The following is a 20,727-nucleotide window of genomic DNA, read 5'->3' on the forward strand; positions in this document are numbered from 1 at the left end:
CCCTTTCGAAGACTGCTAATTACACTCCAGAATGGTTTTCCAGCAGCTTGACCCAATGTCTCCAACCTGTTTCCAAAGTCTTCCCAAAATTTCTTCTTGGATGCTGCAATTATCTGTTTGGCTTTGTTTCTTTCTTCAACATAGCTTTCTCTGTCTACCTGAGTTCTAGTATGTAGCCATTTTTTATACGCCTTCTTTTTCCTTTTACAGGGTGCTTTGACTGTGTCATTCCACCAAGCTGTTTGCTTCCTCCTACTTTTACACACTACTGTTCCAAGACATTCTTTAGCCACTTCTAGTACTGTGCCCCTGTACCTTGTCCATTCCTTTTCCAATGACTGTAATTGACTACATTCAACTAACTGGTACCTTTCTGAGATCGCTGTTATGTACTTGTGCCTGATTTCCTTATCCTGAAGTTTCTCCACTCTTATCCTCCTACATATGGACCTGACCTCCTGCACTTTCGGCCTCGCAATCCCAATTTCACTGCAGATTAAATAATGATCAGTGTCATCAAACAATCCCCTGAATACACGTGTGTCCCTCACAGCCTTCCTGAATTCCTGATCTGTTATTATATAATCAATGACAGATCTGGTTCCCCTGCTTTCCCAAGTATACCGGTGAATGTTCTTATGTTTAAAAAAGGAGTTTGTGATTACTAAGCCCATACTGGCACAGAAATCCAAGAGTTGTTTCCCGTTCCTGTTGGCCTCCATATCCTCTCCAAATTTACCCATAACCTTTTCATGCCCTTCTGTTTGATTTCCAATCCTGGCGTTAAAATCACCCATGAGCAGAACACTGTCCTTGTTCTTTACTCTAACAACTACATCACTGAGTGCCTCATAAAAACTATCCATCTTATCTTGATTAGTCCCTTCACAATGCGAATATACTGACACAATCCTAATTTTCTTGCTAGACACTGTCAAATCTATCCACATCCGTCGTTGGTTTACATACCTTATTGCAACTACGCTGAGTTCCATTTCTTTCCTGATGTAAAGCCCTACACCCCATTGTGCTATTCCTGCTTTGACTCCTGACAGGTAGACCTTGTATTCTCCCATTTCTTCTTCTTTCTCACCCCTTACCCGAATATCACTAACAGCTAAAACGTCCAGCCCCATCTTACTTGCAGCCTCTGCCAGCTCTACCTTCTTCCAAGAGTAGCCCCCATTGATATTAATAGCTCCCCATCTCATTACCATTTGTTTGACAAGTCGTATCTTAGGAGTCCCTGGTTTGTCAGTTAGAGGTGGGACTCCGTCACCTCCAAAGGTCCGAGGCATTTTGCTCTGATTGTTGCCAGCATCATATTTAAAGTACCAGGGAAGCAGGTTGCTAGCCTTACTTGCCCTTATTACATTTATATTAAAAATGAAGAAATTCCTCCAGATGTATTTAAGGTGTCGATTTTATTTTGACAACTAGTTTCAACGTTGTAACGTCATCTTCAGGCCCATACATTTTTTGACGTCAACTGTATGCGGCTGATACTAGAAGTCAGTGGTGAGATATGAACGTGCTCCGCTTATTACATGTCCACGGTAACAACAATTAAAAAAATTGACGATCATGAAACTTCTGTATTTTCATAGAAATTCCATTAAAGGGTAGAAAAGTCTCAGGAGGTTTCCAGATAGAACTCTTTCAGTGAACTCTTGAAAAGGAGCGGGAGAGATTGTTCGAGAAAAGATACTGAAAAATCTTATGCACTCTAATTAACGTATCCACCTAGTCACGCACTTTGTGGAAAAAGTGTGAAGCAGCAACAGGTCAAATGCTTTGGATACTTGGAATAGCTAGAAAGCTTACCAATCAGTAAAAATACATTTTTAATCATGCGAATAGAATCAGTGAATATTTTACCTACTAGAATCTTTGCCAGTAAAAGAGTAGATATAGCTACTTAAAAATTAGCCTGCTACCAGGGTATAGGATTGACACCAAGCTGTTCATTCTTATTAGTTCAGTAAATATGTCAGCATACATACATCTCTTTTCATCTCACAAACAAAAATGTGCTTCTCATCAGATGAAATAAGGAAATTAATAAAAACATAATTTTTATAGTTTCAGTTGAATAACATAACTTACTGGTGATTATTTTTCGATCGTATATAATGATGATCTTGAGATCTGAGTTTTCACAATTGGTGATCGATCAAAATCTTCTGGTCAAAGTAATGTGCCTGGAGCTACACATTAAGACAAACATAACATGACAGCATCAAACACTCGAGAGATATTTTTGGATTTCTGTTAGCACACAATATATACTGAATAATATGTTGTGTACTAACAGAAATTACTATCAAGGCTCTGATGCTATATATTAGGATTTCTTTTTGTGTAACAAGCTGGTAGGCCTACCATTTAGCAAACGATTCTGACCCTTCACCAATGGTGAACACTCCGATCTGAAGATGACCATTATATGTGACCGAAACTAGTCATCTATCATGTCATGTATCCTAGACTGTAAAAATAAGCTTTTCTTAAAACACGTACAGTTGGGATTTCTTTCGCAATGAAATGTCGTTCACTATCGGAAATGAACAACATCCTGATTAGCCCGGTATAATTTATTTCCCCCGAATCGATATAAAACCACATCGTCCACATCAAATAACATTTTAAAAAGCGAGTAGCAGCCTGACAACCTAACCGCGATTCAAATCCGATAGTGTTTACATGAAGTCGAAAACCAAATGGAAATTGTAACGTGGAATCTACAATCGCATTTCCAGAACATTTATTTTACCAATGCAAAGGGGTATTAGGTAATCGGTTAAAAAAATTTAAAAAATGTTTTCACTATCCGCCACTTCCTGATGGAATGCCCATTTTTTTAACCGTTTACATTCCCGCTTGGTTTTGCCGTCTGATTTATTTGCCGGCTGTCGGCCGCGTTTTACTTTTTATTCGCCAAAGCAACATGGCGAAGGCCATTTAATTTTTAGTTTTGGACCTCCGTTTCTGTATGGTGTCTTTTTTAGTCCCTTTTCCACCTGCCTGTTTTTAGCTGTCACCTATTATGTCATTTGGGACTGACGTATAGTCGTTCTTTAACTCCTCTCTGTCTTCGTGTTCTATAGTCCTGACTTGGGCGCGTATGACCACAGTTGTTTTTTGCCCCTAAAGCAAAACAAAACCAAACCAACGAACACCCAAGGAACTTCCGTGTAGAAATGACCAATGTCGCAACCGATATGCAGAAAGTGGGCATTGTTTGTAGCAACCTAATGCATATGCATAACAGTAGTCTTCTTGTGTTACACAGCATAAACTGCAGTCCTTTATTATGCATTTTCCTCTATTTTTACATACATTTCTATATGATACTACGCGTTCTACTATAATCAACAATGAAACTTATCTCCAGAGAAAGAATTAAAGAGCACTTGTTAACCTTTCTTTCTGGAGAGATGGTGATCTCCAGCAATGTAAAGGCCAATTCACACTGGCTGTCATGTTACATCACGCCACCGACACGTCACACTGTCCATCAAAACATTTCAAAATATCGACATTAGTTGCTAGCTAAAATAATATACATACGAACATCATCAGGATTTCCTTCCAGCGAGCCAGGTAGGAACTTGGTGAACGATATGCCTCGATTGGTTTCTGTCCTGGTATAGCTTTTCCCTCTCCACTACATCCCTTGTTACTCTTCTCCTCTTGAGATCTTCCTTAACCTGGTCTGTCCATCTCTTTCTAGGCCGCCCAGTTGGTCTTCTTCCTGGTACCTCCATCTCCAAATACTGGCGTAGGGTACATTTGCTTCATATAACCGATCCACTTCAGTCTCAAAGCTCTCATCCTCTCCTCTGTAGTCAATGTCACCTACATGTCTCTCCTAGTTTTTTGTAGAGCTGACCTAAGTAACTTCATTTTACATGCTTGTATTTGTCTCTCTTCTCTCTTATTTGTGACACAGGCCTCTAGACTATACATCACGATTGCCAGGAGATAAGTTTTATACATGGTCTGTTTGTCTCTTTAAGAGACTTCTTTGTTCCAGATTAGATTTCGTACTTGGTGGAAGAAGCTAGGTCTTTTAGTTATTCTGTTTAAGACTTCTAATTTGGAACTTCCATCGCGTGATTATCTTGGTAGCATCATACCTCATACAAACACACCAAACGATATTTATAAAGGAGTAAACAGTGCCTGTTTACCTCATCCACTGTGTACTTTTTCCTCGTGTAGCTACTCACGTCATAAACAGCTTCATTTTTCTCCTTCATTAGAAATGACTTTTCCACTTATAATGATACTTAACGAGAATTGCTTTTTCAACTTACACTGAGGTGACAGAAGTCATTTCGTGCCAGACCTCCTTTTGCCCATGGACTCAAGAAGACGTTGGATGTCCTCTGCGGAAATACTGACAAGGGGAGGCCACGACGTTTGGAACGCGGGTTTACTGCAAACTTCGCACACTCGTAGTACTCCATTAGGACAACAAAATGTGTAAACAGTAGCGCGTACTTCTCAAAGCGTTATTGAGAAAACCGCAAGATAATTTCGGTAGTCGAAGCGGCTGCAGCCCTGTGGTGCCGGCACGGTAGCTCAGCGTGTTTGGTCAGAGCTTTAGCTACCCTTTATAATGAAAGAAACTGGGCGAACGAATCATCGACCAAACTGAACGGATGTCATCGGACGTCCGCCCTGAACAAATTCAGCGAACTATAATAGAACTTTTTTTTTTAAGTGTTTGGCTTTCAAGCCTCTGGATCGAGTACCGTTCGTCATTTTTTTTAATCTTCAACACAGTCATTTTCTTTATTATTTATATTACAATTGATATAATGGAAAAAATACGTGTGATCGGAAGAACTTTTATTAAATTTACAAAGTTATTTGGCAGTCTACCAATTTTTATTATCACAAATAATGTAATATTCATAACTATCGACTAGTAAACGACCAAACGCATAAAATGATGCTGAAAATGTATAGATATACAACTAATAGTCGCTTTCGACATTACGAGTATAAGTTGCAGGGTGGTATTTTTCGTAAAAACATGGAAAACAAAGTTAAACGGCACCAGCTACATTGGATAAGTGCTATGTTTCCGCATACGCAAGGTCTTTTGACATTTTTCGTGGAAAAAGAAACCTCGTTAACATTTTCAAAAACCTCTGTTTCAGACGATAGTTTGGAAGCAAACCATGCATAACGCAGTATTTCCTTAAAAATCGGCGCTCATAATTGGTTATGAAGTATCGAGTGTATTTTAATAGCGTCTTCCGAGATGCAATTTCTCGTTCTCTTTCGATTAAATACGAACAGCTTTGAAGATAAGGACAAGCATACATTTTCAGTATCACTTTATGCGTGTGGTCGTTTACTAGTCGATAGTTATGAATATTATATTATTTGCGATAGTAAAAATTAGTAGACTGCCAAATAACATTGTAAATTTAATAAAAGTTCTTCCGATTACACGTATTTTTTTCCATTATATCAACTGTAATATAAATAGTAAAGAAAATGACTGTGTTGAAAATAAAAAAAAACTGACGAACGGAACTCGATCCAGCGATCCAGCGGCTTGAACGCCAAACACTTTCTTAAAAAATGTATAAAAAAGCCATTTTGTTCTAAATTGTTCGTTGAATTTGTTCTGGGCGGACGTGCGATGACACCCGTTTAGTTCCGCGCGACCGCTACGGTTGCAGTTTCGAATCCTGCCTCGGGCGTGGATGTGTGTGATGTCCTTAGGTTAGTTAGGTTTAAGTAGTTCTAAGTTCTAGGGGACTGATGACCACAGATGTTAAGTCCCATAGTGCTCAGAGCCATTTGAATTTGAACACCCGTTTAGTTTGTTCGTTGATCCGTTCGCTCAGTATCTTTTATTAGGAAGGGTTGCTAACGCTCTGATCGAACACGCTTTTTTTTATTATTAATTCTTTGTTGATCTCATTTTGCTCTATTTTGTTCGTTATATATGACCGGGGCGGACGTCTCATGACATCCGTTCAGGTAACCGAGCGAGGTGGCGCAGTGGTTAGCATACTGGACTCGCATTCGGGAGGACGACGGTTCAATCCCGTCTCCGGCCATCCTGATTTAGGTTTTCCGTGATTTTCCTAAATCGTTTCAGGCAAATGCCGGGATGGTTCCTTTGAAAGGGCACGGCCGATTTCCTTCCCAATCCTTCCCTAACCCGAGCTTGCGCTCCGTCTCTAATGACCTCGTTGTCGACGGGACGTTAAACACTAACCACCACCACATCCGTTCAGGTTGTGCGTTGAACCGTTCACTCAATTTTTGTATTACAGAGTGTAGCTAAACCCTCTGACCGAACACGCTGAGCTATCGTGCCGGCACCACTGGGCTACAGCCGCTCCATGGTTAAAATGGCCACGCACAGATGTATATTTGACGACCGAAATTATATTGCGATTTTCTCAGTAACGCTTGAGAAGTACGCGCTACTGCTCACACATTTTGTTGTCCTCGTGGAGTACTACGAGTGTACGAAGTTTGCAAGAAATTCGTGTTCCAAACGTCTTGGCCTCCCATTGTGAGCTATACTGCTTCTAAAACCATCCATAATTGCGAAAGTGTTGCTGGTACAGGATTTTGTACAGAACTGATCTCTCGATAATGTCCCATACATGTTCAAAGGCGGGGGGGGGGGGGGGGCAACTCATTCACTAGAACTGTCTAAAATGTTCTTCAAACCAGTCGCGAAATTTGTGGTCCAGTGAGATGCCAAATTGTCATCCACAAAAATTCCACCGTTGTTTGGAAACATGAAGTCCATGAATGGCTGCAAATGGTCTCCAACTAGCCGAACATAACCATTTACAGTCGATGATCGGTACACTTGGACCAGAGGACAAAGTCCGTTAAATGTATGTCGCGGTTCGCGCGGCTCCCCCCCTCCCCCCGAAGGAGGTTCGAGTCCTCCCTCGGTCATGGGTGTGTGTGTTGCCCTTAGCGTAAGTTAGTTTAAGTAGTGCGTAAGCTTAGGGACCAATGACCTCAGCAGTTTGGTCCCATAGTCCTTACCATAAATCTCCAATTTTCTCCGTTACATGTAAACACGGCCCACACCATTACGGAGTCACGACCAGCTTGCGCAGCATCTTGATGACAACTTGGGCTTCGAAGGATCTACGCCTCACTCGAACCCTACCATCAGGTCTTACCGACTGAAATCGGGACTCATCTGACAAGGCCACGATTTTTCAGTTTTCGGGGAGCTAACCGATATGGTCAGGAGCCCAGGAGAGAGGCTGCGGGCCTAGCCCATTAGCGCCAGATTTCGCCGCACTATCCCAACGGATAATACGTTCCTCGCACATCCCACATCGATTTCTACGGTTATTTTACGCAGTGTTGCTTGTGTGTTAACACTAACAACTCTGCGCAAACGCCGCTGTTCTCAGTCATTAAGTGAAGGCTGTCCGTCACTGCGTCGTCCGTGATGAGAGGTAACGCCTGAAATTTGGCATTCTCGGCACACTCTTGACACTGAGGATCTCGGAAGATTCAGTTCTCTAACGAATTCAGAAGTGGAATGTCCCAACTACAATTCTGCGTTCAAAATCTCCTAATTCCCTTAGTGCTGTCATAAACACATTGGTCACCTTTTCACATGAATTACCTGAGTAAAAATTCTCCAGCGCACTGCCCTTTTATACCTTGTGTACACGATGCTACTGACCTCTGCACATTTGCCAATCGCTGTCCCATTACTCTTATCACCTCAGTGTGGGTGGCAGCTTTGTTCTTTTATTGTAAAACCAAAGTAACTTTTCTGCTTCAGATATCTGCCCTTGCATGTGGAAAACACTCAATGGAGAAAACATCCTAGTCGGCATGGAACATTTATAATTTACCACAGTAAAAAAGTGCAATAATAAAATGAAGATTAAGAAAACAAAGCTAGAAATCAATTACGAGGGTCATTCAATAATTAAACGGAAAAGTTAGTCTGGGGCGAAAAACGGTTAGTAGGGCAAGTTTGGTCCTTCTATGGCTTTCAGTTGGCATCACTGGGATGAGCTCTGATCAGCCGATGTATAAACAGTGTTTTGTTTATAACCTCAAAAATACATTTCAAGATGGCGAGTCTGCTTGAAACGTCCACATTAGTTGAACAACATTCTGTTATTCGTTTTTTACTTGCTGATGGCAAGAAACCAGTGAATATATACTGTAGAATATCTAAAGTTTATAGTGAAGGTTGTATGAATCGTTCAAATTTTTACAAGTGGGTAGAGTAGTTCAAAAATGGTCGCGACATAGTGACTGCCCACACTGTTCTGGCTGACGAGTTGCAGTTTCAACACCCTCGCTTGAAAGTCGAACTGATGACATTATTCGTGCCGACTGCCGTATTACTGTGGAAATGATAGTTAATAAGGTTCAAGTTAGTGCTGATGCAGTACACAACATTATCTGTAACAAGCTGGAGTACCACAAAACATGTGCAACATGGGTCCCAAAGGAATTGACGCGGCTACTCAAGGAAGCAAGGTTGAGAGTGTGCACAGAGCTAAAGGAACGTTACGAAAGAAAAGGTGAGCACTTTCTCAACAAAATTCTAGCTTGTGACGAGACTTGGGTTCACTATTATGAGCCAGAATCAAAAAGACAAAGCATGGAGTGGAAGCACACCAACCCACCTGTCAAGAAACAATTCAAAACCCAAGCATCAGCAGGAAAAGTCATGTTGACAGCGTTTTGGGATGCTGAAGGTTCAGTTTTTTATGATGATCTCGAAGAACAACTAGCAATGAATAGCCGATACTACTCGTATTTGCTTTTAAACAAGGTGAAGCCAGCCATGAGAGAGAGAGACGTCGTGGATCTCAGAGGAGAGGTGTGATTTTCCAGCAAGATAACACCTGTCTTCATATTGCTCAACAACCCGTGAAACCATCGACAAAATGGGCTGGGAAGTACTGCCTCATCCCCTTACAGTCCTGATTTAGCACCTAGTGATTTCCATATGTTTGGTGCACTGAAGGAGGCATTACGTGGGAAGAGGTTCCAGGACAACGAAGACGTGAAAAAGTTTGTGGGAAATTGGTTCAAACATCAAGATAAATAGTTCTTCGCAGCCGGAATAAAGAAGCTTGCAGCCCGTTGGAACAAGTGCATAAATGTTCAAGGGAATTATGTTGAAAAGTAGAATAAGTATTGTTTTGTAAAAATAAACGCATATTTCTCCAGACCAATTTGTCTCTTTAATTATTGAATGACCCTCGTACTGTAAAAGGAGTGAGTGCGGCAGAAGCGGGTAAAATTCCGGTGTTAGCAGAGGACGATACTGTCGATGTTTTCTTCCGGAGAAACCTTGTCATGACGTGACGTGACGGTCCGTTGACGGTCTTTGTGAATGCCGCCATTTAAAGCACGTTGTGAGATGCTTTGATGTGACCTGACCTCATGTGACACGATGGCTACTGTGAATAGGCCTTAACTTGTTTTAGATTAATTTTTTTCGTTAGGATATTACTTCAGCATCCTTCGGAATAAATTAACGTTATTACCAGCTGGAAAGTTCCGAAAGCCGAATGTCAAATGGATGTCAATGTCAACTCTCTAAACTCTATCGTGGTAATAACTGTAACTGTAAACTCGGACACTCGAATAAATAAAACTACAAAAAAAAGCTCGGATGCATCTGACAAAGGAACCTCCCCATCGCACCCCCCTCAGATTTGGTTATAAGTTGGCACAGTGGATAGGCCTTGAAAAACTGAACACAGATCAATCGAGAAAACAGGAAGAAGTTGTGTGGAACTATGAAAAAAAAGCAAAATATAGATACTAAGTAGGGCGTGGCAAGATAGGCAACTTCAACGACAGTATGTGCTCAGGAGGGCCGTGGTCCCGTGGTTAGCGTCAGCTGCTGCGGAGCGAGAGGTCCTTGGTTCAAGTCTTCCCTTGAGTGTAAAGTTTTTTATTTTCGGACAATTATTATCTGACAAACTCTTATGTTTTCATCACTTTTTGGGAGTGATTAATACATACACAAGAAAACCTAAATCAGGCAAGGTAGAAGAATCTTTTTACCCATTCGCCAAGTGTGCAAGCTAGGTGGGTCGACAACATATTCCTGTCATGTGATGCACATGCCGTCACCTGTGTCGTATAGAATATATCAGACGTGTTTTCCTGTGGAGGAATCGGTTGACCTATGACCTTGCAATCAAATGTTTTCGGTTCCCAATGGAGAGGCATCTCCTTTCGTCTGCTAATCGCACGGTTTTGCGGTGCGGTCGCAAAACACAGACACTAAACTTATTACAGTGAACAGAGACGTCAATGAACGAACAGACAGATCATAACTTCGCGAAAATAAAAAAAATTAAAATATTCATTTGAGGGAAGACTTGAAACAAGTACCCCTCGTTCCGTGGCTGCTCACTCTAACCACGGGACCACGGCGACCCTGCGCTCATACGGTTCTCGATGTTGCAAATCTTGCGCATGGACTACTCAGTTTGTATATTTTGCTTATTTTTTTCATAGTTCCACACAACTTATTCCTGTTTTCTCAATTGATTGTGTTCAGTTTTTCAAGGGCTATCCACTGTGCCAAGTTATAACTAAATCTGTGGGGGGGTGCGATGGGGAGGTTCCCTTGTGAGCAATCATTCACATCGTTCTTTTGTTCTTTGGGTCACACGAAGTTTGAGACAGCCAAAGCGTAATTTCCAAGTATGATTGTCTACCGCACGGGCACTTAACGATATATATCGAGCGTGCAATCCTGTATCGACCACACGACCCTAACTCTAGTGGCACGAGTTATGGATACTGCTCACAGCATTCACTAGAACAATGACAAATGACGAACGTTTACTCAGTTAAAGTTAATTAAAAATGAAACTAGCAATTCTACTTACTGTGCTCGTCAGCCACGCCGTCTTCATGCACTATTTCTCACGTTGTGTAAGCTGCCGGCACCAGTTCCTTTTTTCCCCATAACCCAGGTACAACTCTTGCCAGCTTCTTCCCTTGTTCCTAGACGCTCTTCTCTTATAATAGACGATTTGACAGAATTCCACAAGCGTTCGATGATCTGTGTGTGAACAGATGGTTCTTTCGATGACACAAAGTGACAGAGTGATTCACAAATTCGTGTTGAAGTCTTTCTTTCCTTGAATTGTGTGACTTAAAGCTGTCTCTTATCATTTTCGTGCCTGGCAGTAGAAAGTTCTTTATGAGAGAGATCAAACTTTTCTTCCCCCTTAAAGAAACTCGAACTATAAAGCACTTGTGGGATTCTCTTTCATTGCTGTCAAATATCCATATTTGTTCAACTTCGTTTTTCATCGGTCGTCCTCCCTGGTACTACCGAGTAGCTATTTGCGATTCGTTTATTTCGACAACTTCGTTTTGTCTACCGATTGGTACACTATCGTTCGTGACTATAACGGAACAGACTTCTGGGTAGCAGCCGTAGTAGTCTCACTCGGTGTTCATACACAATTGTGTTTCAAAAGTTGTGTTCTTATCTTCGGGAAACCATAGTGATGCTATTCTCAGTGGATAACTTGGAACTGTCAAGCCATAAGTGAACATTTCTTAGAAATGTTCACTTATGACGCTGGGCGCAGTACAGTTACAAAGGAAAATCAGCGTCCTCACCGTTCTTGCGAACTTTCACGGAGCTGAGTCCATGACATTCTACGCAATTCCTGCTTTCCTCATTTGGAAACAATCCGAAGTCCCAACAAAATTTAAACAACTTTCCACCTTACATAGCCGAGGAATTAGATTTCGCCATGTGGGATTACCAGCACTCGAAACAGCAACGCTTTCACTCATTGCTATTCACAACCGAAAACGATAAACTATTTTTCTCCGGCAACGCACTAAACCATCAATCGTAATTAGCGCCACTGGCGACATGTAGTGCATGTTCGATATATATCGCTGTAGGCCCGCGGGTTTGATAGACAATCATTCTTGCCAATTACCAGCCAGATTCGATAGTCGATATTTGGATATTTCGCAACTCACAGGGAATGTTTTGTCGACATTGTTGTTGTTGACATTAGTGGTGACGTACATACACATTTGCGTTTTAAGCGTTTAAGTAGTAAAGAGAAAGAGTTGTTTCTCCATTTTCTCACTCGCTTGCATGAATCTGTTTTCCTATTGTTTGATGTGAAAGTTTGTCAGAATGCCATAAAAGGGCACAGTATTAATTCCTCCAGTGATGGATACTATAAACCAGGTATCGTGTATTTCTTTTAACGTTTCCTTGAAATTGAGGAATCTTTTTGTACTGATAATCACACTTTTTTCCCCTCCTAAGAGAACATCGTAACTCGAACCCATAGTGTTCGATAGTAAAAGTGATATCTGATATGCAAGTACTTTGGTACGAGGAACCAAGTGGTACCTTCGAAGACGCCTAACCATGTTAAAATAAAAATTAAAAAAAGCCGTTTCAGACTTTGTGCTATGTCTTAGGTGTACTACGGTATATCTTTTTTGTTTAATTAATTAGATATTGATTCCGTGTTACCGTCCATGTTCGTTATTACATATGACTTTTTGTCTCACGATCTTGTGTAAGTTCATGTGTAGACTACCACGTTAGGATCAATAATGCCTTCACTAACTTTTATCGTTAACACAGTTATATAAGTTAAGAAGTCACTAAACAGGTAGGCTTTATTGTGTAGTCTCCGGACGTAGTTACTGAAACATTTATTCTGAAGTGTCGCTTTGCGCTTTCTTACATCGTTTTCAGGATTTGAATTAGTGTTTGTTGACATGAATATTCCATATAAACACCGCTGTGTTAAACTGCTGTGAAGTAATCAGTGTTATGATGTATTACTTTCTGTTATGACAAGTAAGTGTGTACAACTCCATGATAAATGCAGGGGAATTTACTACATTTATACTTCTTGCATGATTCTAAGTGTTTATGTATCAGTAGAATCATATCTACAACGGTTTACGTGGCAATTGCTTTTCTAAAAGCTGTTGCAGTAGCTATTGTTTAGTTGCACTTTATACACACATGATTTATCAATCACTTGGGTCAAAATATTTTAGTATCTTTTTATTCTTAATGCTGGATAGAGAGCTATAGACTCTTAGTATGCATTAAAAATTCAAATGGATGGGGGAGAGTGAAATAAACCAAAACTCCAGTATTACCACTTAAGTACTTTTGTTGAAATTGAATATCCATTGCTCACTTCAAGTTAGCACAGAGAGATGAACTTCAAAGTCAGATTAACAGTATTTGCTATGTGTATGCTAGCTGGTTTGGTAATGAAAATACCAAAAACGTTTTCTGCTATTTGTAATTTGATTCACTGAAATTCTGTGGAATAATATTTTCGGACAGTTATGCACCATGTATTTTCTGAGTAAATGTGTACCACAAAGATCATAAGTGACATGCATAAGGTGCATCCATCTTTTGACCGCTTCCCTATCTACATATGTATGTTTTGTAGTAACATTATGAAGGAACATGTCAGTGATGAAGTAAATTTTTATTGTGATTCCTCAAAACATTTACAGCTTTTAATCACCACTGTGTACCATTTTTATCTCTACAAAGTAAGAGACATAAGCCTCATTTATCTTGTGAATGACCTCCATGAGGTGGAGTCAGTGCTTAATGTGGAAATTCCTCTCTCCAGCTCAAACAAGGGTGGAGAAAAATTATGTACACTATATTTAAATCTCCTTTTGACAGCACTTCAAAGAGGAAAACATGCAAATAACTGTAGCTTATCATATTTTCTCTGAAATGAAGGCTGTCATTCAATACTACATGGCATAATCAGCCAGTTATTGAACTAATGATCAAATAAAATGAAAGATAAAGTTGAGCCCATCCACATCCATACTAACATGGTGACCATCCAAAAGTTCTGTGGTTTTACTGTCACCTCTGTCATGCAGAGGGATAGGAAGAAACTATGGAAGTTAACAGGATAAGGCTATATGATTTTGTCAAATTACATTGGGTCAAGCACCCATTAACATAACCACCACACACACACACACACACACACACACACACACACACACACACACACACTCTCTCTCTCTCTCTCTCTCTCTCTCTCTCTCTCTCTCTCTCTCTCTCTCTCTCTCTCCCTCCCCCCCTCCCCCCCCCCTCTCTCCCTCTCTCCCTCTCTCCTGACTGATTTGATACAGCCTATCATGATTTACTCTCCTATTCATCTCAGAGTAGCACTTCCATTTTACATGCTCAATTATTTATTGGATGTGTTCCAATCACTGTTTTCCCTTGCAGTTCTTGTGCTCTATGGCACCCTGTTGTACTAAGGACCTTGTTCCCTAATGTTTTAACATATGTCGTATCATACTGTTTCTTCCCCTACTCACCATTTTCACTTATGTTCCTTTCTTTGTTGATTCTTCTAAGAGCCTCCTCACTTGTGGTCTTATTGGTCCACTTAATTTTCAGCATTCTTCTGTAACACTACACCTTAAATGTTTCGATTCTCTTCTTTTCTGGTTTTCCCACATTCAACGAATCACTTCCATAGTATGCTGTGCTCCGTACATACCTACATTCCCAAAAAAAATTTCCTCAAATGAAGACCTTTGTTTAATATTAGCAGATTTATTTGAGAGAGGAATATTCACTTATTATGCTACTCAGCTTCTTATATCATCTTTACTTCACCCTTCTTCATTATTTTGCTTCCAAAGTAGCTCAGTCCTGTACTTCATTCATTATATTGATTCCAGTTTTGTTATTAAGTTTATGGCTAATCTCAGTTCTGCTAGTTGTCATTACTTATGTCTTTCTTTGGTTTACTCCCTGTCTTTATTATCTGCTCCATCCAGTTCATCCTCATTTTTACTGAGGTAAGCAATGTCATCAGTGAATTATCTTCATATCCCCATGAATTTTCGTACCACTCTTAAACCTTTCTTTTATTTCTGTCATTGCTTCTTCAGTCTACAGGTTGCAGCAAGAGAGAGAGACTGCATCCCTGCCTTACACCCTGTTCTTAATCTGAGCGCTTCTCTCTTTGTCTTCTCTCTTGTTCCTTATGTGCTACCCATCGTTCCATATAAAGCTTCTACTTATTTTTCTGAGAATTTTGTACATTTTGCAACATTTTACTTTGTCAGATGCTTTTATTAGGTCAATAAATCCTAACAAGGTATCATTATTTTTCTCAAATCTTGCCCCTCTCGTGCAGCACAGTGTCAGAACTGCCTCACTTTTGCCTGTATCTTTTCTAAATCCAAACTTGATGTCATCAAACAAGCCCTCAGTTTTACATTCAGTTTTTCTGTATATCATTTTTGTTGGCAGCTTGGATGCATGAACTGTTAAGTGAATTGTGCAGTATTTCTTGCACTTATCTGTCACTGCTGTCTTTGGAGTTGTGTAGATATTATTCTTCTAACATCCAATGTATGCGCCAAGGGAGGTGACACTGTGGTTAGGATACTGGACTCACATTCAGGTCCAAACCCACGTCCGGCCATCCTGATTTAGGTTTTCCATGATTTCTGCAAATTGCTTCAGCCAAAGGCTGCGATGGGGGCGGAGGGAGGATTTCCCACCCCACCATTGCACACAATTCTTGATGATGCCCGTAGTGTGGGCTGTAGCGTTATCATGGGGCGTGATTTTGTTATCCAGCAGTGCCAGGCATTTTCACCAAAGTGAACATCAGAGATGATACAAGAGGAAGTTAACAGTATTGGGCATTGACAGTGTGGCCATCCCTAAACATTCCAGAATACTGTGGCTGTAACAAGTGAAAATGAGCATGAGCTGCCTGGTCGATGGAGTCTGTCACACTTTTTTGTTGTCATGGTGGACCTGAATAACACCATTCTGGTGACTGGATATTCAGTGTTGCTTCATATGCTTATTCCCCAGGTTTCACCAATTGCAATAATCTGATTGAGCATGTTATTCCTTTCCCGCTCGGATCGCTTCTGATGGTTACGGCTGATCTTGTGTTGTGTCCACTTCAGCACACGTGGTGAGGAACCCATTTTGAACAATTCTTGTGCTCCTTCAGCTCTTGCTGTTATAATTTCTGTGACCGGTGACAAACAGATGTGTGGGAGAGTCTCGTCTGTACCACATAGTGAAATATTGGTTCTGGGTGATACAGCTGCTTTCTGTTGGTCATTTTTCATCACTGAGTTGACCACAATGCAGCAAATCACTAGGTCAGCCTATCTGCTGCTACAATATGCGATAGTTGAGAGTATCTGTATTGTGGATACAGTGGTGCCAACAACTGCCAGTTCCCCATTTGACTGTCACACTGGCAGCCACTACGAGGCCCAACAGCATTCCAGTCATGTGTCACAGTGTTGTATTCCATTTACCCCCCCCCCCCCTCTCTCTCCCCTCTCTCTCTCTCTCTCTCTCTCTCTCTCTCTCTCTCTCTCTCTCTCTGCGAGAAAGCATCTGACCCTAATTCAGTTGATTTACTGAGAAAGGATGTTCATGCTTATGAAACATTTACATTGTTTTTCATGTTGCAATGAGAATTTTGTTCTTTCAGGATTTTGGGAGCTCAGAGCAGTGTACCATCAGCCGCACTGAAGTTGAAGAAAAAAAAATGCTGCGCATTAATGGATGTGAGGTAAGTTCAGTTGCTACATGATTTATGATATTTGGTATAATATTGGTACAAATAGTGTAACTGTCGAGAACAATAAAAATCTTGTGACCTCTCACACACACACACACACACACACACACACACACACACACACACACAAAACAGTCACTTACATGAGATTGTTAACAGTTAATTTGCAAGGAGACAGTCCACAATATCACAGTACCAGTGACAGACATGCTTCCAAGAAGAGAAAATACTATTAAAACTATTCCTAGCTTTCAGAACTTTTAGTTCTATAGGGTGGGACATATTTTATTAATAATGCTCCATCTTAAGTTATAATATTTTTATTTTCTTATTACTGTCCAACAAACTTTAGAGCTATAGCTCCATTGTCAAATACTTTATAGACATAATTGGTGTTACACCTGCTTCCATTTTCACCAACATTTCATCCCATAATATTCTTCTTCTACGTTGGTGAAAAACTTCTGCATTTGCACTTTCGCTGTTGCAGAAGATAAATGTTATGTAGCCAAATATAGGTTAAAAACTTCCAGATTTGTACTTTCGGCATTGCTGAAGACAAACTGTATGTCGTCAAATGCAGGTGAAAAACTGAAGCAGATGTAACTCTCATTATGTCTGTGTAGTCCTTGGAAATGGAGTTGTAGCTGTAAGACACATTGGACAGTACTTGGAAAATAAAGACATTGTGGCTGAAGACAAAATATTACTAAGAAATATATTTCTAATCTAGAAATTTGTCCCATGCAGACCACAACTTAATAATAATGTTGTTAATTCCCTCTTCAGTGAGTTCTAAGACGAGATCATTCTTATTCTTTATCGTCTTTATATCTTCCTTGAAGAAGAATAAGTTCTACGAATAATAATTCAAAAAATATCACTAAGAAAATGGGATAATTATTGTATAATATTTGTTAACAATTCACCACTTTTGTTTGGTAATCAGAAAGACATGCAGAGCATTCTGAGCTATGAGAGGCAATTACAAAGCTTTAATAATCACTATAAAAAATATAAAGTTACATAATTTTTTTGTTTGTTAACAAGAACAGTCCTGCAGTCCTAGTACATGTTGAAATCCCCACAGAACAGTAAATGAATTACTGCATGATACTCCAACGTAACCATGGGCTGTGCCATTTTGTTTTGGCTCCTGTACAACGGTGCATGAATTTCCGAGTATACCAGAACTACAGATACGTACCTGTGTTCAAACAAAACATTAGATATGTAACTATTTTTTCAAGGTGATAATTAAAACTACATGAATGTTTGATTGTGGTTAAGTTGCTAGGAAATAACAAGTAGGAAACTTGTTGAAATATTACTCTGAAATGAAGACATTACTGGACTAATTTGCCGAGAAGAATTTATCAGCACTATTCGCCAAGAAATCGTGCATTCCCAAACAAATATTAATTATGTAACTTTATTTTTTCTGCTGGTAATTAAAACTTTGTAACTATTCCTAGCTTTTATAACAATAAACAGTCAACTTTTGATAATATAATGTAATTGGATAGATAAAATATCTAAAGGAGGTTATTGTTAGGCAAGCTTTTACAGCTAATGTCTCCTCTTCCGGCAGGAAGGTTGAAGGGCAAAGAAGAGGGGTGAAAGAAAAGGACTGGAGAGGCCTAGGAAAAAGGGGTAGATTTTGGAAAAGTCACCCCAGAACCATGGGCAGGGGAGACTTACTGGACAGGATGAGAAGGAAAGATTGATTGTAGGGGACTCCACTCGATGAGATTTCAACCCTTCTGCCTGAAGAAGGAGACACTGGCCCCGAAAGTGTGCCTAGTTATAACCTTTTTTTATGTTGTTATAAGTTGGAAAAGAGAGGCAGGTCACTCAGACCCTGGAAAGAGAGGGGCCCATTAGTTGTGAGGACTAGGAGAGATGACGATTTGTGCTCATGGCATTTGCTGTCTTATTTAATTAGAGCTTCATCCATGTTAATAGAAATCTAGTGCTAGAAAGCAATCTAAGACAAGGTAGTGCTCTGTCTCTTTATTGCCTCTACCTCTCCAACGAATAAACAGTTAATACTGCAGATAATAATTTTAAAGAAGAATTAAGAAAATGCCTTCCATTGTTATTGTTTTTGTTGTCTTCAGTCTGAAGACTCAGTTGATGCAGCTCTCAAGGCTAGTATGTCCTGCGCCAAGTCCCTTTATCTCTACATAACTACAGCAACCTACGTCCATTTTAAGTAACATTTAAAAAGCAGAAATTAAAATTGTCAACAGATCAGATGGATAGTATCATCCAGCCTCGGAACTTAATGAATGTTTTAGCTGGACTCTCTAAGTTAATGCCTATTGAAATGTATGTTACTAAAATAATGACTTCAAACTGTGTTCCCACCTACAGTGAACTATGCACAATGGGACACGGTTGTGGTAAACGCTCAAATTGGCCTCCGTTCATATCCATACACTCTTCAATGTATTTATATGACTTTGGCACACTGTCTCAAAGGTTCATGATTAATTGATGTGTCTCTTATCATAGAACATCACAGAGTTGATGCTGTGCAAACAAATTAATTAGTGTAGCTCACAAATGTTAAGGAAAAAGAAAATAATAAATAAATAAAAGTAAAACCAAATTTGTTTTTGTAGTCCATTCTGGGAATCTTCACATTCAAATCATCCATGTTGTGTCTTCCCATTCATTCCCATTTTTTAAAGCATTTAGTCCTTGATCCTGGGAGCCCTTTCTTAAGATTCAAATCTTCTGGTACATGTAAAACAACACATTTAAAGCAGTATCTCTTAATACTCTGTAGACTGTACCCTGCTTGAAAGGTCCGTGCATAGTAATTGCCAAAATGTGTTAATGCTGTCCTGACTGAAAATTGTTGGACATATATGCTGCTCTGCATTGTTGTTTCTGTGCTTTCGCCTGTTACATGTCATCATCTCAGTAGTATAAATGTTTGCAGCCAATAGCTGAGCTGTTCTAGCAGCAGGCTTACCCTATAAACGAAGGCACTAGGGTTTATTATTATTATTATTTTAAAATAATGAACCCTCACTTATCGTACCCTTCCCACCATCACTCCTCCATCCCTCCATATCATCATCTCTTTTACCCATTTGTCTTCACTTCTTCCTCTGCTTGGGATTACTGCTCATCCTTTTTTTAGTGTTTCTTTATTTGAATACAGATCATCTTGCTCAGACTTGATATTTATTCAGTGTGCTGCAACTTTTCAGGTGATGGAATGTGTAAGCTGTATTAAGCAAGAAGAGGATGATGGAACTCTTAGGCCATTTTATACTGACCAACAGGTAAGGCAGAGAATGACGAAAGAGTCTGTACAGATGTACTGTGTTGTGGCAGATGAATGGCATATCTTGCACAATATTGCAGCAATGTACTATGTTTATAGCACTGTGTGTGGATGTCATACAGAACACACAGCTGCAGGATGAGAACTCATTTCAAAGCACTTTTATGAATTTGTTATTTTGACAGTTACATATAATGACAGCATGGTGCCCTGACAAAATGATAGAGACCTTGAAGATTCCATTTGAGAGACCAGTCAAGAAATATTGAGGTAAATGTTACGTGAAGAGAGTCTGCAAATGTTTGCCAGAATGCAAACAGTAGATGCCAGAAAATGTTTTATATGTCTACGTTACACCATTCTCATGCTGTCTCCTGTAGATCCAAGAGTCCCCCAAGAAAAAGACACTATTATATTTCCTTTATTTCAGTCTGTGGTCACAAAAAATTTGTCCTTTACTATCAATTTCAGTCAGTGGCAACCATCTTCAGATCTGTTCAAAACATATCCTGATAAAACAAAGCCAGGGTCATATCATCAAGAGATACAAATAAAATCAACCAGGCATTATTGAGTACAACTGAAAATATGGTGCAAACTAGGTCACAGTGTTGGCCTAGCAATCGTGTGAATTGTTACTACCATTCATAACACACTCAGCACTATGACCTAGTTCTTACCATATTTTTCATTGTGCTTGATGAGGCCTGGCTGATTTTGTTTGTATGTCTTGACGATTCCACCCTGGATTTATTACATATTATGTTTCAAGCAGATCTGAAGATGGTTAGCAGT

General features: G+C 39.8%; 1 protein-coding gene across 6 annotated transcripts in view; it reads left to right on the forward strand.

Annotated features, from left to right (window-relative positions):
- Positions 1-12,067: 12,067 nt before the first annotated feature.
- Positions 12,068-20,727, forward strand: part of LOC124550934 (zinc finger protein 2 homolog) — a 91,789-nt gene continuing 83,129 nt past the window's right edge. The window contains exons 1-3 of one of the 6 annotated variants that reach the window (XM_047125738.1): positions 12,068-12,232; positions 16,542-16,622; positions 19,856-19,930. In XM_047125738.1, the coding sequence (XP_046981694.1) occupies positions 12,215-12,232; positions 16,542-16,622; positions 19,856-19,930 (174 nt within the window). In that variant the 5' untranslated portion in view covers positions 12,068-12,214. Of the gene's footprint in view, positions 12,233-12,360; positions 12,573-12,649; positions 12,669-16,541; positions 16,623-19,855; positions 19,931-20,727 lie in introns of those variants that run through there. The other 5 variants (XM_047125739.1, XM_047125734.1, XM_047125735.1 and 2 more) reach the window with 5 other exon arrangements.

Source organism: Schistocerca americana, chromosome 9, assembly GCF_021461395.2.
Source record: "Schistocerca americana isolate TAMUIC-IGC-003095 chromosome 9, iqSchAmer2.1, whole genome shotgun sequence".
Lineage (NCBI taxonomy): Eukaryota > Metazoa > Arthropoda > Insecta > Orthoptera > Acrididae > Schistocerca > Schistocerca americana.